The sequence below is a fragment of the Macaca nemestrina genome, chromosome 15 (assembly GCF_043159975.1).
Source record: "Macaca nemestrina isolate mMacNem1 chromosome 15, mMacNem.hap1, whole genome shotgun sequence".
Classification (NCBI taxonomy): domain Eukaryota; kingdom Metazoa; phylum Chordata; class Mammalia; order Primates; family Cercopithecidae; genus Macaca; species Macaca nemestrina.
In genome coordinates, this window is record NC_092139.1 from 14,839,824 (window position 1) to 14,858,969 (window position 19,146).

A 19,146-nucleotide genomic window follows, 5' to 3' on the forward strand; every position below is an offset into this window, starting at 1 on the left:
CAGCCTCCCGAGTAGCTGGGACTACAGGCGCCCACCACCTCGCCCGGCTAGTTTTTTGTATTTTTTAGTAGAGACGGGGTTTCACCATGTTAGCCAGGATGGTCTCGATCTCCTGACCTTGTGATCCGCCCGTCTCAGCCTCCCAAAGTGCTGGGATTACAGGCTTGAGCCACCGCGCCCGGCGACCCCGTCTTACTAAAAAAAAAAAAAAAAAAACAAAAAAAAACTAAGGTTTCTATGGGATTGGAATGAAGCTCAAGCAGCCAAACACTACAGTGGGCACCCACGATGCTGTTCACGGAGAGCTCTGTATACTTTGCTCCTTGGATCCTAGCATCCTTAAGAGGCAGATAAAATTATCTCCACTTCATAGGAGACAGGTTCAGAAAATATTCACTAGATGCCCCACAGCTCACAGCAGAGTACGAACTTAAACACATCCAGGACCTGAAACTTGACCCTGCAGGGTCCCTTTACTACAAGCCCTCAGCACTGCTGCTGTTATGCACACGCAGCGGAAGCCGCATGTCTAAAACCTTGCTATATGGAGCACTGTCACTTCTCACCTCCCAGAGCCTCCCAACTGTAACAAGTGTTCTTTTTACAGAGGACAGGCACCATGAGGCCCAGCTGGTGGCGTCAGAGATTAGACACCAAATAGGACTCAGCAACAAGCAAGAACTTCCCTTCTAGAAAGGGTTAACAATCTCCTGGAGGTTCCCCAAGCCCATGCTGTGGCAAATGATGTTGAATGAAAACAAGAACCATAGCTTCCCAGTTACATTAAGTTATGAAATTTATTTATATTTGACCTTTAAAAGCCAGAACATAACAAATCTCACTTTCTGGAAAGTCATCTTACTAGAAATACAAGAAGTGCACTTAATACAAGGAAATAAGTTTCTTGGTGCCACCAGTGAGGTGGACATACACTCATATCAGTTCCCTCAAATGAAGGTTTCGTCAGATTTCCCTCCAGACTTCTGAGATGATCTGAATTCAGGGAGGTCTGAGAGAACTGTTTCCAGAAATTACAGCGAACAAGCTGACCTTAACTTTTGGGTCCTCCCGAGAAATACTAATGAAAGAACTGTTTTTTCCAGCGGGCCTGTCTTTGCTGGCTTCTCAGCATCTGCAGCTCTTCACCGGCAGGCACGGAGCCCCGCAGCAGCAGTGTACAAGCACAAGGTCACTTGCAGCCCCATTAGAGACATATGACATCAAAGAACCAACCTAAACCCATATGCCTTTTGGTCAGAGGTTCTGCTCCTACAGATTAGGCTGACAGCTCTTGGACTTATATTTATTAATATTTGTGAAATATGAACTCCAAGCTTCTTGAGCTGTTACTAAAGCAAGTTTCCAGCAACAGCTTTTATTAACAACTGTTCATCATGCGATGTGCTGTGCCTTATGAACAATGTCTCGTCACAACAGACCAGGGGGCGGTACTGGGTTTCCTACAGCTTCTCTCTGCATCTACAAAGCAGGTTTTCAAACACATTTTACATGTCGAAACCAGTGTCATAAGGAAAACATATGTGATAGAAAAACAATGCTCAGTTTAATCTAAGTTACCAAGCAGAAGGTAAAAGAACTAGTATCCGCTGAGTCCCCAAACTTCTTTCTTCTAATTCATCTGAGGATTCTTTTTTTGTGCTTCTAGAGTAAGAATTAGGCAGGCTCCCAAATAGAGGTAAACATGACCGCGTTGTTTGAAACTACTTCATTAATTTGTAAATCAGAACCAAAAAGCTCTGGCCCTCCCACTTCTCTTCGCTGACCCTCCTCCCCACTTATGGATAAACAGACTTTAACTTCCCTAACCCAGAAACACTTCCACCAAAAATATATGGTTATACCTTATCCTAAAAAGGCACCATGCAGGCATTTAAGACTGAACCAGTGAACTCTAAGGATATGTAGTATTAGGAAAATATCACTAATCAAAACATCCAGCATCAGATGGTGCAAAACCCCAAGAGGACTGGTGACATGTACCCCGGGATGGCAACCCCACAGCCCAGCGGAAGCTTCAGCTCTGGTCAGGTGCACGGCTGCCAGAGTCTGCACACCTCGGGGACAAGGAAAGGAGACGCTTGCTTCATTGTGCTATTCATGACCCAGAAAAGGTCCTGGCTGGCTTGCAGGACTCAAGAGACAAACACTGGATGGGAGGAATGAGTGTGAAACAAGAGGTGGAGAAGCTAGATTCTCTTCCACAGGAGGCGGCAGAAGCTCCAGAAAGTAGCCGAGAACCAACACAAACTCAACCATGTGACAAACAAGGTTAACAGTAGGGGAAGACAGCTTTGGCAAGAGCCCAAAGGGAAGAGGAGGGCTGACCTGGGGACCCATTTCCCCTGTCAGAAGTGACCCTGTCCCAATGCCATGGCTCATTTTCAGGTCTGTTGAACAGGTAAGGTACAGGAGTCATAGGTTTCACGTTTAATATGTAATGGAAGCTCTGGAACATGAGACAGACAGCAAGCACAGACTCTGCTCACTGGTCGATGATGGAGCGCTGCAACACCTGATTCATCATGTCCTCTTCATCAACATCATAATCCTAAGGGCAAAAACAGACATGCAGCCTCAGCAACTGTTCCCAGATGCAAAGACTGGCTTTCAGTAGAAGCAGGACAGCCTAGCAACTGGATCTGGAGCAGGCTGCCAGGAACTGGATCCCTGATTCAACTGTCTGTGATGCTAGCTATGTAACTTTGGGAAAATTAATCTGTCTCTGCTGCCTTATTCTTTTTTTTTTTTGATGGAGTCTCACTTGTTGCCAGGCTGGAGTACGGTGGCACAATGTCAGCTCACTGCAACCTCTGCCTCCCAGGTTCAAGCGATTCTCCTGCCTCAGCCTCCCAAGTAGCTGGGACTACAGGCGTGTGCCACCATGCCCAGCTAACTTTTGTATTTTTAGTAGAGATAGGGTTTCACCATGTTGGCCAGGATGGTCTCAATCTCTTGATCTCGTGATCTACCCGCCTCGGCCTCCCAAAGTGCTGAGATTACAGGTGTGAGCCACTGCACCTGGCCAGTCTGCTGCCTTATTCTTAAATGAAGATAAGGATGCCTCCTTTAAATGGAGATTGAGAGACCCAGACAGCACATGAATGGAGCCTGGCACAGACCAAGTGCTCAGAACGTTTATAAGTTTGTTGGAACAGAACACGCAGATGCACTGAGCTGAAGAGTTGTTTCTGAGAGGTGGAATCAGTGCCCAGTACAGAATCAGTTTTTTAGAGCCATACAGTACAGCAGAAACTATAGTGCAACCAGCCCTCTTTAATGAGGCATTTTTAGGAATTACATTCATCTGTGTCACATTAACAAAAAGGGAGTTATTCTGAAGTCTGAGTTTCAGACACTGTCAGACTGAGAATAAATATTCTTTATGACAATTTAGGAAAGAGCTTTCTTTCTTAGATACTGAAATTCAGCCATTAAGACCGAACACCACTCTAAAATCCTAACCTGACATCTATATACGTAGGAGGTTTACCTGATATAGTTGGCCAAATTTACCTATTACTATAATGCCAAGACAACAGTGTGCCCCTTTGAAACCACCCAGCTCTAGGGAAAGAATATAAACCTGACAGCCGTATTTGGCTAGTGGATATATGCTATTTGACCTGAAGTACTTTTGAAGATAATTAAAACCTGTGAAACTTCCTGTGAAATTTTCCTGTCCTGCTTTGGGCATGGGGTGGGGGAATGGAGAAGCTAGGCAATGCTGCGCCTGCATTTCCACAGGAAAACAAGGGGTGGAGGTGATGGCAGCATAGAGTCGGACACAACCCGGCTTGGAAATCCTCAGGAGGATCATTTCAATTATGGTCCCCATGGACATGTGAGCTTGAGCCTCCCAAGTCCAAATTGTTTTTTTTTTTTTTTTTTTTTTTGAGACAGGGTCTCATTCTGTTGCCCAGACTGCAGTACAGTGGCATGATCTCAGCTCACTGCAACCTCTGCCTCCTGGGCTCAAGAGATCCTCCTGTCCCAGCTCCCTCAAAGTAGCTGGGACTACAGGCAGGAACCACCAACAACTGGTTAATTTTTATATTTTTTTGCAGAGACAAGGTTTTACCATGTTGCCCAGGCTGGTCTCAAACTCCTGAGCTCAAGCGATCCACCTGCCTCAGCCTCCCAAAATGCTAGGATTATAGGTATGAACCACCACACCTGGCCCCAAACCAAGTTCTATAACAGGCAGAAGTTATATAAACCACAAGAAAAGTAGACAAAACTTTGGGGGCAGGGCTAGGAAATGGAAAGAGCAAGCATCACTGTCTCTGTCTCAAGACTGACCAAATCATCTTTGTGTTTTGTTTTGTTTTGAGACAGAGTCTCGCTCTGTTGCCCAGGCTGGAGTGCAGTGGCACAATCTTGGCTCACTGCAACCTCACCTCCCAGGTTCAAGCGATTCTCCTGCCTCAGCCTCCCAAGTAGCTAGGATTACAGGCACCCGCCACCACACCCGACTAATTTTTTGTATTTTTAGTAGAGACAAGGTTTCACTATGTTGGCCAGGCTGGTCTCGAACCCCGACCTCGTGATCCGCCCACCTTGGCCTCCCAAAGTGCTGGGATTACAGGCGTGAGCCACTGCGCTTGGCCCAGATCATCTTCTTAAATGTCACTCTGGGTGGGGCGTGGTGGCTCACGCCTGTAATCCCAACACTTTGGGAGGCCAAGGTGGGCGGATCACGAGGTCAGGAGTTCGAGACCAGCCTGGCCAACATAGTGAAACCCTGTCTCTACTAAAAGTACAAAAATCAACAGGGCATGGTGGCATGCGCCTGTAGTCCCAGCTACTCAGGAGGCTGAGGCAGGAGAATCACTTGAACCCAGGAGGTGGAGGTTGCAGTGAGCTGAGATCATGCCATTGCACTTCAGCCTGGGCGATGGAGTGAGACTCCATCTCAAATAAACAAATAAATGTCACTCTGGCCACCTGCCTGGCCCATGAATAGAAACTGTATAGTAGCTACAGTATACATACTGGAAGCCCATCTAGCTCCCCAGCTACAGCTGCCTGCTCACCTCTTTCACTCAGTCTTCTACCATCCCAGATTTCTCTCTTGACAATCCCCTTTATCACTGTATCCAGTATACAGACTGGAAGCCCATCACAACAGTGACAAAGTTCAACACCAGGGGGGCCCCACTTCCCCTTTTGAGAAGAGTGAAGTAGCCGTGTCATTCCCCCAGGGGAGGGATCAGAGCCTAGGCTCCAGACTTACCACAAAAGTGTCGTAAGAAAACCGGTGCCGGCGTTGGATGTGCTCTCTGAAGTTGGCGCTGCGGTAGTTGGGGTCTCCCCAGGGCATCGAGGCACATATCGGACAAACCTTTCAACACAAAAGCAAGGTCTTAAGCACCCAATTTCCAAGCTTGCACCAGCCCTCTGTAGCCTGTGTCTGGCCTCCTTTCTTCCAGGACAGCTTTCCTGACATACTGTCCAGGGCCAGTAACTCCTTCCTGTGCACATCAGCAGCCCAGAAAACACTGCAAATTTCCTACTCAAGTCAAATGACACGTGGGAGTGGGTAAAGTTCAAATCATGATACCACCCTTTCTCATTCCCTACTGTAGGCAGAGAAGTGAGTCAGCCTGGTGGGGGGCCTAGACTGGCCTTCCAATCCAGCACAGAAGACAATCCAAAAGCACGAGGAAAACTAAGAAAATAAGCCAATGAGTGATGTCCCAGGGAAGTAAAACACAGCCTCACATGCATCTTAACAAAGGAAATACTCAGGTAAGGGGGATGGGGCCAAAAAGCCCTCACGCAACAGGTTGATTTGGGTTTTGAAGATTGGGTATTTGGAAAGGCAAAGAGAACAAGATAGAGTGCTCCAGGCCAGGCACAGTGGCTCACACCTGTAATACCAGCACTTTGGGAGGCCAAAAGCGGTAGATCACCTGAGGTCAGGAGTTTGAGACCAGTCTGGCCAACATGGTGAAACACTTTCTCTACTAAACTTACAAAAATTAGCTGGGCATGGTGGCACACACCTGTAGTCCCAGCTGCTTGGGAGGCTGAGGCATGAGAATTGCTTGAACCCTGGAAGTGGAGGTTGCAGTGAGCCGAGATTGTGCCACTGCACTCCAGCCTCCAGCCTGGGTAACAGAGTGAGACTCTGTCTCAAAAAAAAAAAAAATGCTGCTCCAGAAGAGGTAGCAGCACCGAGAAAAGGCCAGAAGGTGGCGGTTACTGTCAACACATGCAAACGACCAGACCAGTGAGCATGGAAAACTCATGCCAGGGAGAGAGATGACCTAAGTGCCCCCACTTAAAGGTGCAACCCTACCCCACAGCAAAGAGGATACAGTGATAAAGGGGACTGACATGAGAGAAATCTGGGATGGTAGAAGACTGAGTGGAAGAGGTGGACAGGCAGCTGTAGCTGGGGAGCTAGAACATAGGACAGGACTAGAGACTGAAAAGGAGATGGCTTCCAAAGGGAAGGGAGAAACGCAGAGTTAAGAACTTGCAGAGGAAGAGGAAGACAGAACAGAGGGCCAAAGGCTGAAGAGAAAGCCTCAACATAGACAACATAATCAGAGGGATTTCAGAAGCCAAAGGAGGGCAAAAAGACAGAAAATTAGGCTGCCATACCAGAAAAGTTCAGCAATAATAGTATCCAACAAAATTATGAGTGCAAGTAACATTTAACCAAGTCAATCTGTATCTAAGAATTTAGCTTATAAACATACATAAATACAGGCAAAGATATGTTTCTCAAAATGGCCAGTTCTATCTTTTTTTTTTTTTTTTTGAGACGGAGTCTCACGCTGTTGCCCAGGCTGGAGTGCAGTGGCGCGATCTCGGCTCACTGCAAGCTCCGCCTCCCGGGTTCCCGCCATTCTCCTGCCTCAGCCTCCTGAGTAGCTGGGACTACAGGCGCCCGCCACCGCGCCCGGCTAATTTTTTGTATTTTTAGTAGAGACGGGGTTTCACTGTGGTCTCGATCTCCTGACCTTGTGATCCGCCCGCCTCGGCCTCCCAAAGTGCTGGGATTACAGGCTTGAGCCACCGCGCCCGGCCGGCCAGTTCTATCTTAAGATGAGCATTGATAGCTGCCCTAGTACTCTCACAAAAGCTCATTAAAATTCTAAAATCTCTGCACCACTGTTTACAGCAATGGAGCTGAAGGCTGCCCATACAACAGAGTATGTAGTTCAAGAGAAGCAGTATGAGATAAATGGAAAAATTAAAACAAAACTATAGAGGAAGTATACACCTAACTATAAAAAAAGACCTAGTCTGTCAATCACATTGAGAGAAAGGTAACGCATTGCTGAGATGGAACAAATACTTTTTTTTTTTTTTTTTTTTTTTTTTTGGGAGTTTCGTTCTGTTGCCCAGGCTGGAGTGCAGTGGCATGATCTCAGTTCACTGCAACCTCTGCCTCCCGGGTTCAAGCAATTCTCATGCCTCAGCCTCCCAAGTAGCTGGGATTAAAGGCGCGTACCACCATGCCTGGCTAATTTTTGTATTTTTAGTAGAGATGGGGTTTCACTATGTTAGCCAGGCTGATCTGGAACTCCTGACCTCAAGTGATCCACCCGCGTTGGCCTCCCAAAGTGCTGGGATTACAGGTGTGAGCCACCGTGCCCGGCCTATGTTTTTTTTTTTTTTTTTAAAAGGAGACTACACATGCCAGTCAGTGATATCTGAGTAAAATGTCCAAGGATTGATAAGCCTTTTCCTAATAATTTCACCTAAATCCTCTTTCCCCACAAATACGAAGAAGTTACTTCCAAAAGCTTCATGGAGAAATTTGGTGGATACCAAGGGATCCAAGTTAATGTTAGCAACAATAGACATCACATGACTTAATGTAGCACCCAGAGAACTCATGTACCATCCCTGCCTCTGCTTTGGGGGGAGGGGAAAATTGCTATGAAGGACATTACCATTGTTAAAATTAAAACATGAATTTTATGTTAGATATTAGATTGTATCAATGTTAAATTTCTTGAATATGATTATACACACAAAAATATAATTTTCCAGGAAAACACTCTTGTTCTTAAGACATACACACTACTGTATCAGGGTGCAAACTATTCAGGGTGCAAAAAAGTCATGGTATCTGTAGCTTATTCCCAAGTGGTCAGCAAAAAGTGTGTATTATAGAGCACGGTTAAGCAAATATGGTAAAATGTTAACAATCTGTGAATCTAGGTGTAGGGCACACAGGAGTTCATTTTACTAATCCCATCATTTTTCTCCAAGCTTGATCCTTTCCCATAATAAAGTTTAAGAGAAAAAAAAAAAAAAGGTTACTCTTACCACAGATTTGGTATCCGTGCTATGGAATAATTTGCAGTGTTCCACAAGTCCTTCCTGATCAAAGTTCTTCTCAGGACAGTAAGGACAAGGAAAGGTATAACGGTTTGGAACATTCCTGGAAGGTGAAAGACAGGAAAAAAGAAAATTTTTCTGTGAGTACCTTTCCATTCAACTTCAACCACAGTACACTCCCAAAAGGAGCAAAGCTCACCAAATGTGTAACAACAAGGACGCTGATGATCACTTTAGACTCAGATCAAGTGTTTTGAAGACAATAGCTCAGCTAGCCGGACATGGTGATTCACACCTGTAATCCCAATAGGCCAAGGCAGGAGGATCACCTGAGGTCAGGAGTTCAAGACTAGCCTGGCCAACATGGCGAAACCCTGTCTCTACTAAAAAATATAAAATTTAGTCAGGATTACTGGCAGGTGCCTGTAATCCCAGCTACTCGGGAGACTGAGGCAGGAGAATCTCTTGAACCCGGGAGGCAGAGGTTGCAGTGAGCTGAGATTGCGCGACTGTACTCCAGCCCAGACAACAGAGCGAGACTCCATCTCAAAAAAGAAAAAAAGAATAGCTCAGCTAACATCTGAAGTGAACACCAGAGTCCTCCCTTGCATACTCCTCCCAAAATACTTGTATCAGCTTTAGCCAGCATAACAATTCATACAACTAAACCCCTGACCATGCAAGGTGTCCAACCTCTTTGTATTAATAGCAAGAGATGACCTCCACCTAAGGGGAGACTGAGTCATTTACCTTGGCTGAAGAGATGCATCCTTAATGGTGGCCTTCACACCTTCCATGATGTAATTCTGGTATTTGGAACAAGTAGCCACGTGGGACCGGATCTTGGATAGGAAGAACTCAAATAGGAAGAATCAGAGCCCACAAGTTAGTGAGGACCTTGTAACAGGCCAAATGTAGTCCCAAACAAGGGCGCAAAGAAAACTAGACCTACACCACCCTGGCAAATAATCTCACCAGACTCCTGACTATGCTGATGGGGCTGAAACCCTGATTATTGCAGATTTCCCATTAATAACAAGGCTGCTATTTTATTTGACTAAATCAGGATATCCGCTTCCACTCTAAAATAACTCTTCTAGAGGTTTGCTCCTATTCATGACAGGCTGTGTGCTCACAGACAAGTTCCAAATCTAGGATGTTGTTAAAAGTTTTCTATACTAGCATTTAAACTAGTCTCCTTATAGCAAGCCAAAAACCACATTCTGTTATGTGCAGCAGAGAAAAGTGATCATTTAGGTAAAACGTATAAAAGCCACCAACCCTGATTAAAGTATCAATCACCAGACTCTGAGAAATAATCTTTAAAATCTAAATTCTTTTTTTTTTTTTTGAGACGGAGTCTCACTCACTCTGTTGTCCAGACTGAAGTGCAGTGGCACCATCTTGGCTCACTGCAACCTCCGCCTCCCGGGTTCAAGTGATTCTCCCACCTCAGCCTCCTGAGTAGCTGGGGTTACAGGCGTGTGCCATCATGCCCAGCTAATTTCCATATTTTTAGTAGAGATGGAGTTTCACCGTGTTAGCCAGGATGGTCTCGAACTCCTGACCTCAAGTGATATGCCTGCCTTGGCCTCCCAAAGTGCTGGGCTAACAGGTGTGAGCTACCATGCCCAGCCCAACCTTTCACATAAAATCTAGGCTGTGCAATAGTAAAATAGAAAGAGAAGAAAACCCAGAGAATAATGCTTCATTACAGGTTTTCTAAAAGAAAGAAAGTTTTAAGAATTGAAGAAAAGAGGGAGGAAAGAAAAACATTTTTAGAGCCATGCCAACCATACAATAACTAATCTTGAAAATGGAGAAAAGCAAAAGCACACAGTAAAACAAACAAAAAGCCCATCATGGGTGGAGCGTGGTGGCTCACACCTGTAATCCTGAGGGAGGCTGAGGTGGACCATCACTTTGCACTCCCAAGTTTCAGATCAGCATGGGCAACATGAAAACTCTGTCTCTACTAAAAATACAAAAAAAATTAGGTGGGCGTGGTGACACATGCCTGTGGTGCCAGCTACTTGAGAGGCTGAGGTGGGAGGATGGTTTGAGCCAGGGAGGCAGAGGTTGCAGTGAGCCGAGACCACACCATTGCACTCCAGCCCGGGCAACAAAGCCAGACTCCGTCTCAAAAAACAAAACAAAACAAAACCAAACCAAACCAAAAACCACATTATGCATGCATAAATAAAGATGAAGAGACCGGGTGCAGTGGTTGACACCTGTAATCCCAGCACTTTGGGAGGCCGAGGTGGGCGGATCACAAGGTCAGGAGATCGAGACCATCCTGGCTAACACGGTGAAACCCTGCCTCTACTAAAAATACAAAACAAAACAAAACAAGAGATATATACATATATATGTATACATATATATATATCCGCGCGTGGTGGCAGGCACCTGTAGTCCCAGCTACTCCAGAGGCTGAGGCAGGAGAATGGTGTGAACCCAACAGGCGGAGTTTGCAGTGAGCCGAGATCATGCCACTGCACTCCAGCCTGGGCGACAGAGTGCGACTCCGTCTCAAAAAAAAAAAAAAAAAAAAAAAAAAAAAGGCAGTAGGAAACTGTAATTCAGTATCTTGAGTTTCTAAAAGTAAACTTCAAAGGGGGAAAAATGCTCCAAGATTGGAGCTCCAGCTTACCATGATGATTGTCTCACCTCCAGCTAAAGAACTTGACTTTAAGCTACAAACTGAGGAATCCCCAATTTTTTTTTTTTGTAGAAACTGGGTCCACTATATTCCCCAGGCTGCTCTCAAACTCCTGGGCTCAAGCAATCTTCCCACCTCAGCCTCCCAAGGAGCTGGGACTACATGCAGACACCACTACACACAGCTAGTTTTGTTTGTTGGCTTGTTTTGGTATATACAGTGTCCCACTATGCTGCCCAGACTGATTTCGAACTCCTGGGCTCAAGTGATTCTCTTACCTTGGCCTCTCCAAGTGATAGGATTACAGGCATAAGCCACCATGCCCAGCCTCAATAGTGAAGCCCCCAATTAAGATATAGAAAATAGCCCTATTCAGCATTAAAATGGTCCTACTATGCATCGCTAATACTAAATCGCCCTGAAAAGGAGATGGTAAGGTATATTCATACTATGGGCATCCATACCGAAGTGTTAAAAATAATGAAACTGATATGCAAGGCTGTCCAATATGTAAGAGAAAAAAAAAACTGGCCGGGCGCGGTGGCTCAAGCCTGTAATCCCAGCACTTTGGGAGGCCGAGACGGGCGGATCACAAGGTCAGGAGATCGAGACCATCCTGGCTAACACGGCGAAACCCCGTCTCTACTAAAAACACAAAAAATTAGCCGGGTGAGGTGGCGGCGCCTGTGGTCCCAGCTACTCGGGAGGCTGAGGCAGGAGAATGGCGGGAACCCGGGAGGCGGAGCTTGCAGTGAGCTGAGATCTGGCCACTGCACTCCAGCCTGGGCGACAGAGCGAGACTCCGTCTCAAAAAAAAAAAAAAAAAAAAAAAACTGAAAGTGAAAAAAAAGTTGGGAATGAATGTACATTTAAACAAGTGAAAAAAGTTGAAGAAACATATATATTATAGTGTGATCTCATTTTGCAAAAATTCTACAACTGGGTTGGTAAACATTCTACAGTTTTTACCAACTTTTGGTAAAAATTTGTCAAAGGGCAGAAAATGTTATGTAGCTTTCGAAACTGAATCACTTTTTTTTTCTTGAGACAAAAAAAAGTCCAGCTCTATCGCCCAGGTTGGAGTGCAGTGGTGAGAACTCAGCTCACTGCAATGTCTGCCCCCTGGGCTCAAGCCATCCTCTCACCTGAGCCTCCCGAATAGCTGAGACTACAGGCACACACCACCATGCCCTGCTAGTTTTTTGTATTTTCAGTAGAGCTGAGGTTTCACCATGTTATCCAGGTTGGTCCAGAACTCCTGGACTCAAGCAATCCACCCACCTCGGCCTCCCAAAGTGTTGGGATTACAGGCATGAACTACCTTGCCAGGCCTTAAATTGAACCATTTTTGAAATAATCTCTGGAATGAGGAACAAGCCTACATTATTGTGTATTTTTGTATGGTCTGCAATTTTAAAAATTTTAATGATTCTAAAATCAACAAGGCTGTGTATATCTCTTGGAAAATAAGACAACAGTATTTCTCCTTTCCAGTAGCAGTTATAACACGTATGAAAATAAATACACTTGACTCTGATTATACAAGAGCATTTCAAATGTTAGCTATTGTTACTATAATCCAATGATTTCATATTGACTTTTTTTTAAGAGACAGGGTCTTGCTGTCAGCCAGGCTGGAGTGCAGTGGCATGATCATAGATCACTGTAATCCCAAACTCCTGGGCTCAAGTGATCCCTCCGGCCTCTGCCTGCTGAGTAGCTGGGCCTACAGGTACATACCACCACATCCGGCTACTTTTATTTTTTGTAAAGATGAGGTCTCACTATGTTGCCCAGTCTGGTCTCTTAACTCCTAGCCTCAAGCTCTTGTCTTGGACTCCCAAAGAGCTGGGGTTACAGGCATGACCCACCACGCCCGGGCAAAATTGATCTTTTATAGGAAAAAACTGGGATAACTATTTCTATGGCTTTCAAAGCTAAAATATATACTTAACCAACTCTTAAAAAAAGAAACAAAAACCAGTAGGTTATGAAAACAAACCAGCCCAGCCATCACCACAGGTAACTGGCATGCACGCGTGCTGTTAGTGACCTAGTCATGCTCTAACTTCAGAAACAACATGGTAGCTGTACGTTTTACCCCATCTTATCATGGAAAGACACGGCCTCTTCCACATTACTTCCACATACATTCTTACGGCAGCCATGGCAAGAAGTCTCTGTGCTCTCAATCTGCCGCTCGAGCTCCATGGCTCGGACGCCAGGTGCCAGAGCGCTGCGACACACCCCACAGACAGGCTTCTTCGGCTTCAGACATTCCTGCAGGCATGCAGAGCAAAAGCTAGAACAAGACATACGGAGAACCTCTGTCACGCATCATGGAGACAAGAAAACAAATATGGATCAACTTTTAAAAAGACATCAATGGATAATGGAGTAAAAAACAACTTGCTCTCTCCTCCCAATTCAAATACTAAGTCCTTCCAGGCCAGAAGAATTGAGGGATAGGAGTGGACTACAAAGAACACACAACTACAGAAACAAATGCAAACTCCTGTGATATGCAGTGAAGGTGTTAAGGTTGAGGGTTCAAGCCTTAGGCCCTGCCACCGAGGGATCTCAGTGGGGTTTCTTTTTTTTTTTTTTGAGGCGGAGTCTCGCTCTGTCACCCAGGCTGGAGTGCAGTGGCCGGATCTCAGCTCACTGCAAGCTCCGCCTCCCGGGTTCACGCCATTCTCCTGCCTCAGCCTCCCGAGTAGCTGGGACTACAGGCGCCCGCCACCTCGCCCAGCTAGTTTTTTGTATTTTTTAGTAGAGACGGGGTTTCACCGTGTTTCTCGATCTCCTGACCTCGTGATCCGCCCGTCTCGGCCTCCCAAAGTGCTGGGATTACAGGCTTGAGCCACCGAGCCCGGCTTCAGTGGGGTTTCTTGAATCTTATTCTTTACTTTGTGAAATAGAGAGAGTAGTACCTACCTCTAGGATTGCTGGGAGGATACAGTTTGTATAGCAGACCCCTGGCAGAGTATCCAGCATGTACAAAACGCACTATAAAGGGGAGCTGCTATCATTAGAGGTGAAGGCAAAGCTCTACAGGAACATAAAGGGAAAAGCAACTAGTTGTGACCTGAGAAGGAAAGGGCTGGAAAGACTGCAGAGACGGCTGGGCGCTGTGGCTCATGCCTGTAATCCCAGCACTTTGAGAGGCCAAGGCGGGCAGATCACGAGGTCAGGAGTTGGAGACCAGCCTGGCCAACATGGTGAAACCTGTCTCTACTAAAAATACCAAAATTAGCCAGGCAAGGTGGCAGATGCCTATAACCCCAGCTAATTGGGAGGCTGAGGCAGAAGACTCGCTTGAACCTGGGAGGCAGAGGTGGTTGTGCACTACAGCCTGGGCAACAGAGCGCGACTCTGTCTCAAGGGGGAAAAAAAAACAACACTGCAGAGACAGCGTCTCTGATCAGCCTTAAAACTGTTCAGCTGGATCCTTTTGTAGTTCATGGACGTGAGGACTGGGTGTTCATGTGCATGTGTGAGATGTGCCACCCTCGAACCTTGTTACAGATGTTGGCCCATTACCCATCTGACATTTAAAAAAAGAGGTCAGCTAGCAGAGGAAGGGAAGACTATTCTAGGCCTAATTTAGGCTTAAAATTCATATGTATCTGAGGAAATAAAAATCTAACAGACTTTTCCTCATAAGCAGTAGGGAGCCAGAAGTTTAAAGCAAGGTATTAACAAAACAAGACCAAATCCAGGTTTCAGAAAAATATTTCTGTGCTATCACGGAAAACAAAGTTTTGTTGTTGTTGTTTTTGAGACAGAGTTGTGCTCTGTTGTCCAGGCTGAAGTGCAATGGTGCGATCTTGGCTCACTGCAAAATCCGCCTCCCGGGTTCAAGCGATTCTCCTGCTTCAGCCTCCCAAGTGGCTGGGGTTACAGGCACGTGCGACCACACCCAGCTATTTTGTATTTTTAGTAGAGACGGGGTTTCACCACGTTAGCCAGGCTAGTCTCGAACTCCTGACCTCTGGTGATCCACCTGTCTTGGCCTCCCAAAATGCTGGGATTACAGGCATGAACCACTGCACCCAGTCCTATACTTCTTTTTTTTTTTTTTTTTTTTAGGTGAGAAGGTGAGAAGAGACAACGTAGAAACCAAACAGATGGCTAAAGGCAGAGGACTGTGAGGGTCTGACTGAAGCAGTAGGGGATGAATTCAGGAAACCATTCATGGAGAGGCAGAATCAGGAGGACTTGATAACTTACTGACTTTGAAGAAAAGAAGTCAAAGATGACCGAGTTTCTATCCTAAAGCCTAGGCAGATGGTAATGCTGAGATAAGGCATACAGAAAGAATGGAGAAGACACCCTGAGCTACTTACCCAACCTGATAGATTAAGGCAGTATAACCAAATCTGCCAGAAAGAACTAAGGAAATATAATGAAAGGCAATCTTCTGAACACTTGACCATCTTCTATTGCCTCTAAGAATCTCCTTCCTCCTTGTCACTAAGTTAGATGTTAATGCTGTTAGGCAAAATTCCAGACCAGGTACAGAGAAGGTAAGGGAGTCTATTCATTCACCACTAAGGGCAATGGAAACTTGACAAAGCCCTGTTCTCATGATGCTTACATTCTAGAGTGAAGGGAAACACAAATGTTAATTTCAGATAGTGATTAAATATATGAAGGAAATATGGCAAACAGACCAGCTGGAGGGATCACAGAAAGCTGCTTCTGAGGAGTTGGCATTTGAGCTGGGTGGGACCTGATTACGAGGACAGCCACACAGATCTGGGTGCAGAGCTCCACACCAAGATGATGCCACACACAAATTAGGACTGGAAAGGCAGGCAGGCAGACCTTGGGGGCCACAATGCGGTAGACCATGGTGAGAAGGGCAAGCGATAAGGCAGTAGACACAGGCGGGGCCTGTGGCCATCACTTCTGTTGCCTGTTCACAAATGCAGATGACAACAGGAACCCAAGAGAGCACAGAGGGTCCAGTGAGTATAATGCAACCAAACCCAGCATGCAGATAAAAGCAGCTCGAAGTCTCTTTGCAAGCACACACACAGGTTCAGCTCATCTATCAAATGTTCATGAGTCACTTTGTGCCTGAGACATACCCAAACTACCAGACTGCTTTTGAACTGCTCAAATATCCTGGGCTGGCTTTTCAGTTTCTATTTCCTATTTATGGGCCCTTTCCTAGTTCAGCCTTCTGACGCTCCACTCTGTCACAGTGCTAGGAAGAAATTCTCCTCTCTTGGGCACCCAGCCAGCTGCCTTTCTCCAGCTGTATTCTACTGGATTGGAAACGCAGTCATTCAGGGCTTGAAATAAAGTTTTATAAAAATCCAGTGCCCCAGCCAGAGTTGTAGTGATGCTCAACTTTCCAAGCACAAAAGGTAAAAATCAAGTAGGCACAGGAGAAAGCATTCGGTTGGAGCTAAGGGGGACTCAGGCTGCCCTCACAGAGGTGCTTCCATCTGTCTTCAATTTGCACTGAACTGCTGAGCACGTGGGGCTAGGACAGCGAGGATAGGATAGAGAAGAGCCAAGGTTTGAATACCAGTAGTTCCTTGCCCTCTGACCTAGGAAAGGTTCACCCAGCTCAAGAAAATCTCAAATTTTGCTGCTCTTCATTTAGCAAACTGTGCTGGGTCTAGCCTTTTTACAAATGTTAATAGTAAATGAAATCCACTGAATTAATCCAAAATCAGGTAAACCTGATCCAAGGATAAGCGGATTCAATGAAAAAGCTAAAGACCACTTCAACTCTCATGAAGCTTGCTTACACGACTTATTAGTTCATTCAACCATTACCTGATCATTCACCCCACGCACAGAGGTGTGATCCCTGAAATACCCTCCCACTTGCAGAATGAATTTTTACAATAGTTTGACGAGTCATTGGTACTGATTTGTAAACTCTGAAGGCAGAGTCTACCCCAAGATCTGGCACATAGAGGCCATTCCAGTCAGCTGAGGGGCAAAAAAGATATGGCCACTCCATCATGAGCTGTAAGTTTTGCTCTGTGCAAGCAAGGAGAAGGAAGTTAAGTCCCAGAAAGGAAGTGGGGGAAGTAATTTAGATGGGGATGGGTGTTTGGTGAGGTAACCTAACCAGGGACTTGAAGCCCGAAGCGGGGGGGGGGGGGGGGGTGGGGGGGTGGGGTTGGGGAGGAGTTCCAGGCTAACTGAATTGCAAAGAGGAATAGCCTAAAGCTACATGATGAGGCAAAAAGCAGCCAGTTAGGTGCCAAGCACTGTTCTCTAGACTATTAAAACGGTCACCTGCATTATATCTGGGAAGAGTTAGGCCACGGCGACCCTTCGACAGGCAAGCGTCGGACCCTCGGTGTATTCACCTGTAAAATGGCTGCCAACCCTCCCCCGCTGCAGGGTGGCTATAGAATAATGCCCATGGAGTGCAATGGCTACTGTGCCTGCTGACTAGTGAAGGGGTGCCAAGACCAATGCCAAGGTGATCCCACGGTAAGCACTGAGAGAGACGAGAGGAAAAGCCAATTCTGAGGCAAGCAGCAGGTGGCCACGTTGTCTACAATTCTTTCAACTCAGGTGTGTCTGTGCGTCTGATAGAACAAGGCTTAGATCCAAATCGACCAACCTCGAAAGCCCCGGCCACAGCCCAGGACTGGACATCTTTACACATATCTGCTTTAATCATTATAACCAGTCTATTCACAGTATTCAGGTCATGAAGGCTTAATTGAAAACTGAAAGAAACAAACCTCCTACACAGGAAGTAGAATGCTAACAATCCCATCTGCCAACTCCCACCCCCTTTCACAGCTAAGGGCAAACTGGCCAGATCCCCATAAAGACTTCCCTTTTGTTGTTTTAGTCTAGTCCAGCGTTTCTCCCAACTTTGGTTCGTATTAGAATAACTCGCCACAGCTAGACTCAATGCCAAATGTCCTATGCTTTAAGAGCGACGCGGTCTAGAAAGGAAACGTCGGCTCTCCAAGGGCGGACTTCCGAGCCTAAAGTCCCCGCAGGGCACGAGTCCACTATCACGTGTGGGAAGGAGACTGACAGGCCGCCTGGAACATTGCAGGCGCTCAACGGACAGCAGCTGCCCCGCTAAGACGGGCGGAGGGACGGGATACTTAGAAGTAAGCAGGGCGGGACAGAAGAGCGCCCCGGCAGCTTTCACGGCCCTTAGGAGCCCCGGGGGACACCCCCGGGAGGCCCCTCTGGGTGGGTCCTCTGGCTCCCGCCCTGAGACGCATCTCGCTCCTCGGCTCCATTTCCTTCCCAGTCAGTTAAGTGCCTCCCGACCAGGCCCGGGCTCGCCGCTTACACGTGTCCGCAGGGCACCTGTACCGGCTTCTCGTACACCTCTAAGCACACGGGACACGTGAAGCGGCCTAGGGGATCAGCCTCCGCCGCCGGCCCCGCCAGCTGCGCAGCTCCCCCGCCGTCTTGCTGTTGCGCCGCCATCTTGCTGCCGCTCTGCGCCGCGCAACGGCGGCCGATGAGGAGTAGGCCAAGGGGGCGGGGCTCGCGGCCGGAGGGGGCGGGGCTCGCGGGGCGGTGAGCGGTTGGGGGCGGGGCTCGTGGGTGGGCCGCCCCTCGCGGCCCCTGGGGCCCCTCTGACCCTAGCGAGCTGGAGGCCGAGGGAAATCTGGAAAACGTGGAAGCCAAATCCAAAGGCTGCCAGAATTGGGACGGGCTCTGCGCGTGGGCCGCTGTTTTCCAAATTTAAGTCGTTAGTTCGGCACCACTTGCACTTATCACTATTTATCTTCGAATCAAATTGCTTTTTCCTTAAATTTATTTATTTATTTATTTAATCTATTTTGGGAAAAGGTCTTGTTTTGTCGCCCAGGCTGGTGTTCAGTGGAGCGATCATGGCTCCCTGCGGCCTCGACCTCCGGGGTTCAAGCGATCCTCCCACCTCAGCCTCCTGCGTAGCTGGACCACAGGCAGTCACCACTATGCCGGACTAATTTATTTATTTTTGGGTTTTTTTTTTTGTAGAGATGGGGAAAGGAGGTGGGGAAGGGGCGATGCCGAGAGCGGGCGGGTCTCACTGTTGCCGAGGCTGGCCTCGAACTCTTGGACGCAAGCGATCCGCCTGCCTCAGCAACCCGAAGTGCTGGGATTACAGCGGTGAACCACCGTACCCAGCCATTTCTTAAATTTAAGCAAATTTAAAACAT

The 19,146-nt window shown here is 46.9% G+C and overlaps 1 protein-coding gene, 1 long non-coding RNA gene and 1 other non-coding gene across 3 annotated transcripts in view; 2 read left to right on the forward strand and 1 right to left on the reverse strand.

The window, feature by feature from the left end:
* LOC139358433 (uncharacterized) overlaps positions 1 to 15,214 on the forward strand; it is a 44,562-nt gene extending 29,348 nt beyond the window's left edge. The window contains exons 3-4 of the long non-coding RNA XR_011613261.1: positions 5,607 to 5,769; positions 15,080 to 15,214. This is a non-coding gene — a long non-coding RNA (uncharacterized lncRNA). The remainder of the gene's footprint in view (positions 1 to 5,606; positions 5,770 to 15,079) is intronic.
* Positions 779 to 18,449, reverse strand: LOC105470694 (ring finger protein 114). Its single transcript, XM_011722890.2, has 6 exons — positions 18,285 to 18,449; positions 13,139 to 13,289; positions 9,073 to 9,179; positions 8,311 to 8,425; positions 5,255 to 5,362; positions 779 to 2,569 (listed from the first exon to the last, which is right to left on the reverse strand). The coding sequence occupies exons 1-6, from the start codon at positions 18,422 to 18,424 to the stop codon at positions 2,504 to 2,506; spliced, it is 687 nt and encodes a 228-aa protein (XP_011721192.1). The 5' UTR covers positions 18,425 to 18,449; the 3' UTR covers positions 779 to 2,503.
* On the forward strand, positions 14,436 to 14,540 carry LOC112424754 (small nucleolar RNA U13). Its single transcript, XR_003015659.1, has one exon. It is a non-coding gene; the product is annotated as a small nucleolar RNA U13 (small nucleolar RNA).
* Positions 18,450 to 19,146: the final 697 nt, after the last annotated feature.

What these genes read in the sequence shown, in the direction of transcription:
- LOC105470694 (XM_011722890.2), bottom strand. Translation starts at nt 18,424, where the DNA reads ATGGCGGCGCAACAGCAAGACGGCGGGGGAGCTGCGCAGCTGGCGGGG. An exon ending in CAGGTGCCCTGCGGACACGT is followed by an intron (nt 13,290 to 18,284) that starts GTAAGCGGCGAG and finishes GTCTTGTTCTAG; the next exon opens with CTTTTGCTCTGCATGCCTGC. An exon ending in GATGCATCTCTTCAGCCAAG is followed by an intron (nt 8,426 to 9,072) that starts GTAAATGACTCA and finishes TTCACCTTCCAG; the next exon opens with GAATGTTCCAAACCGTTATA.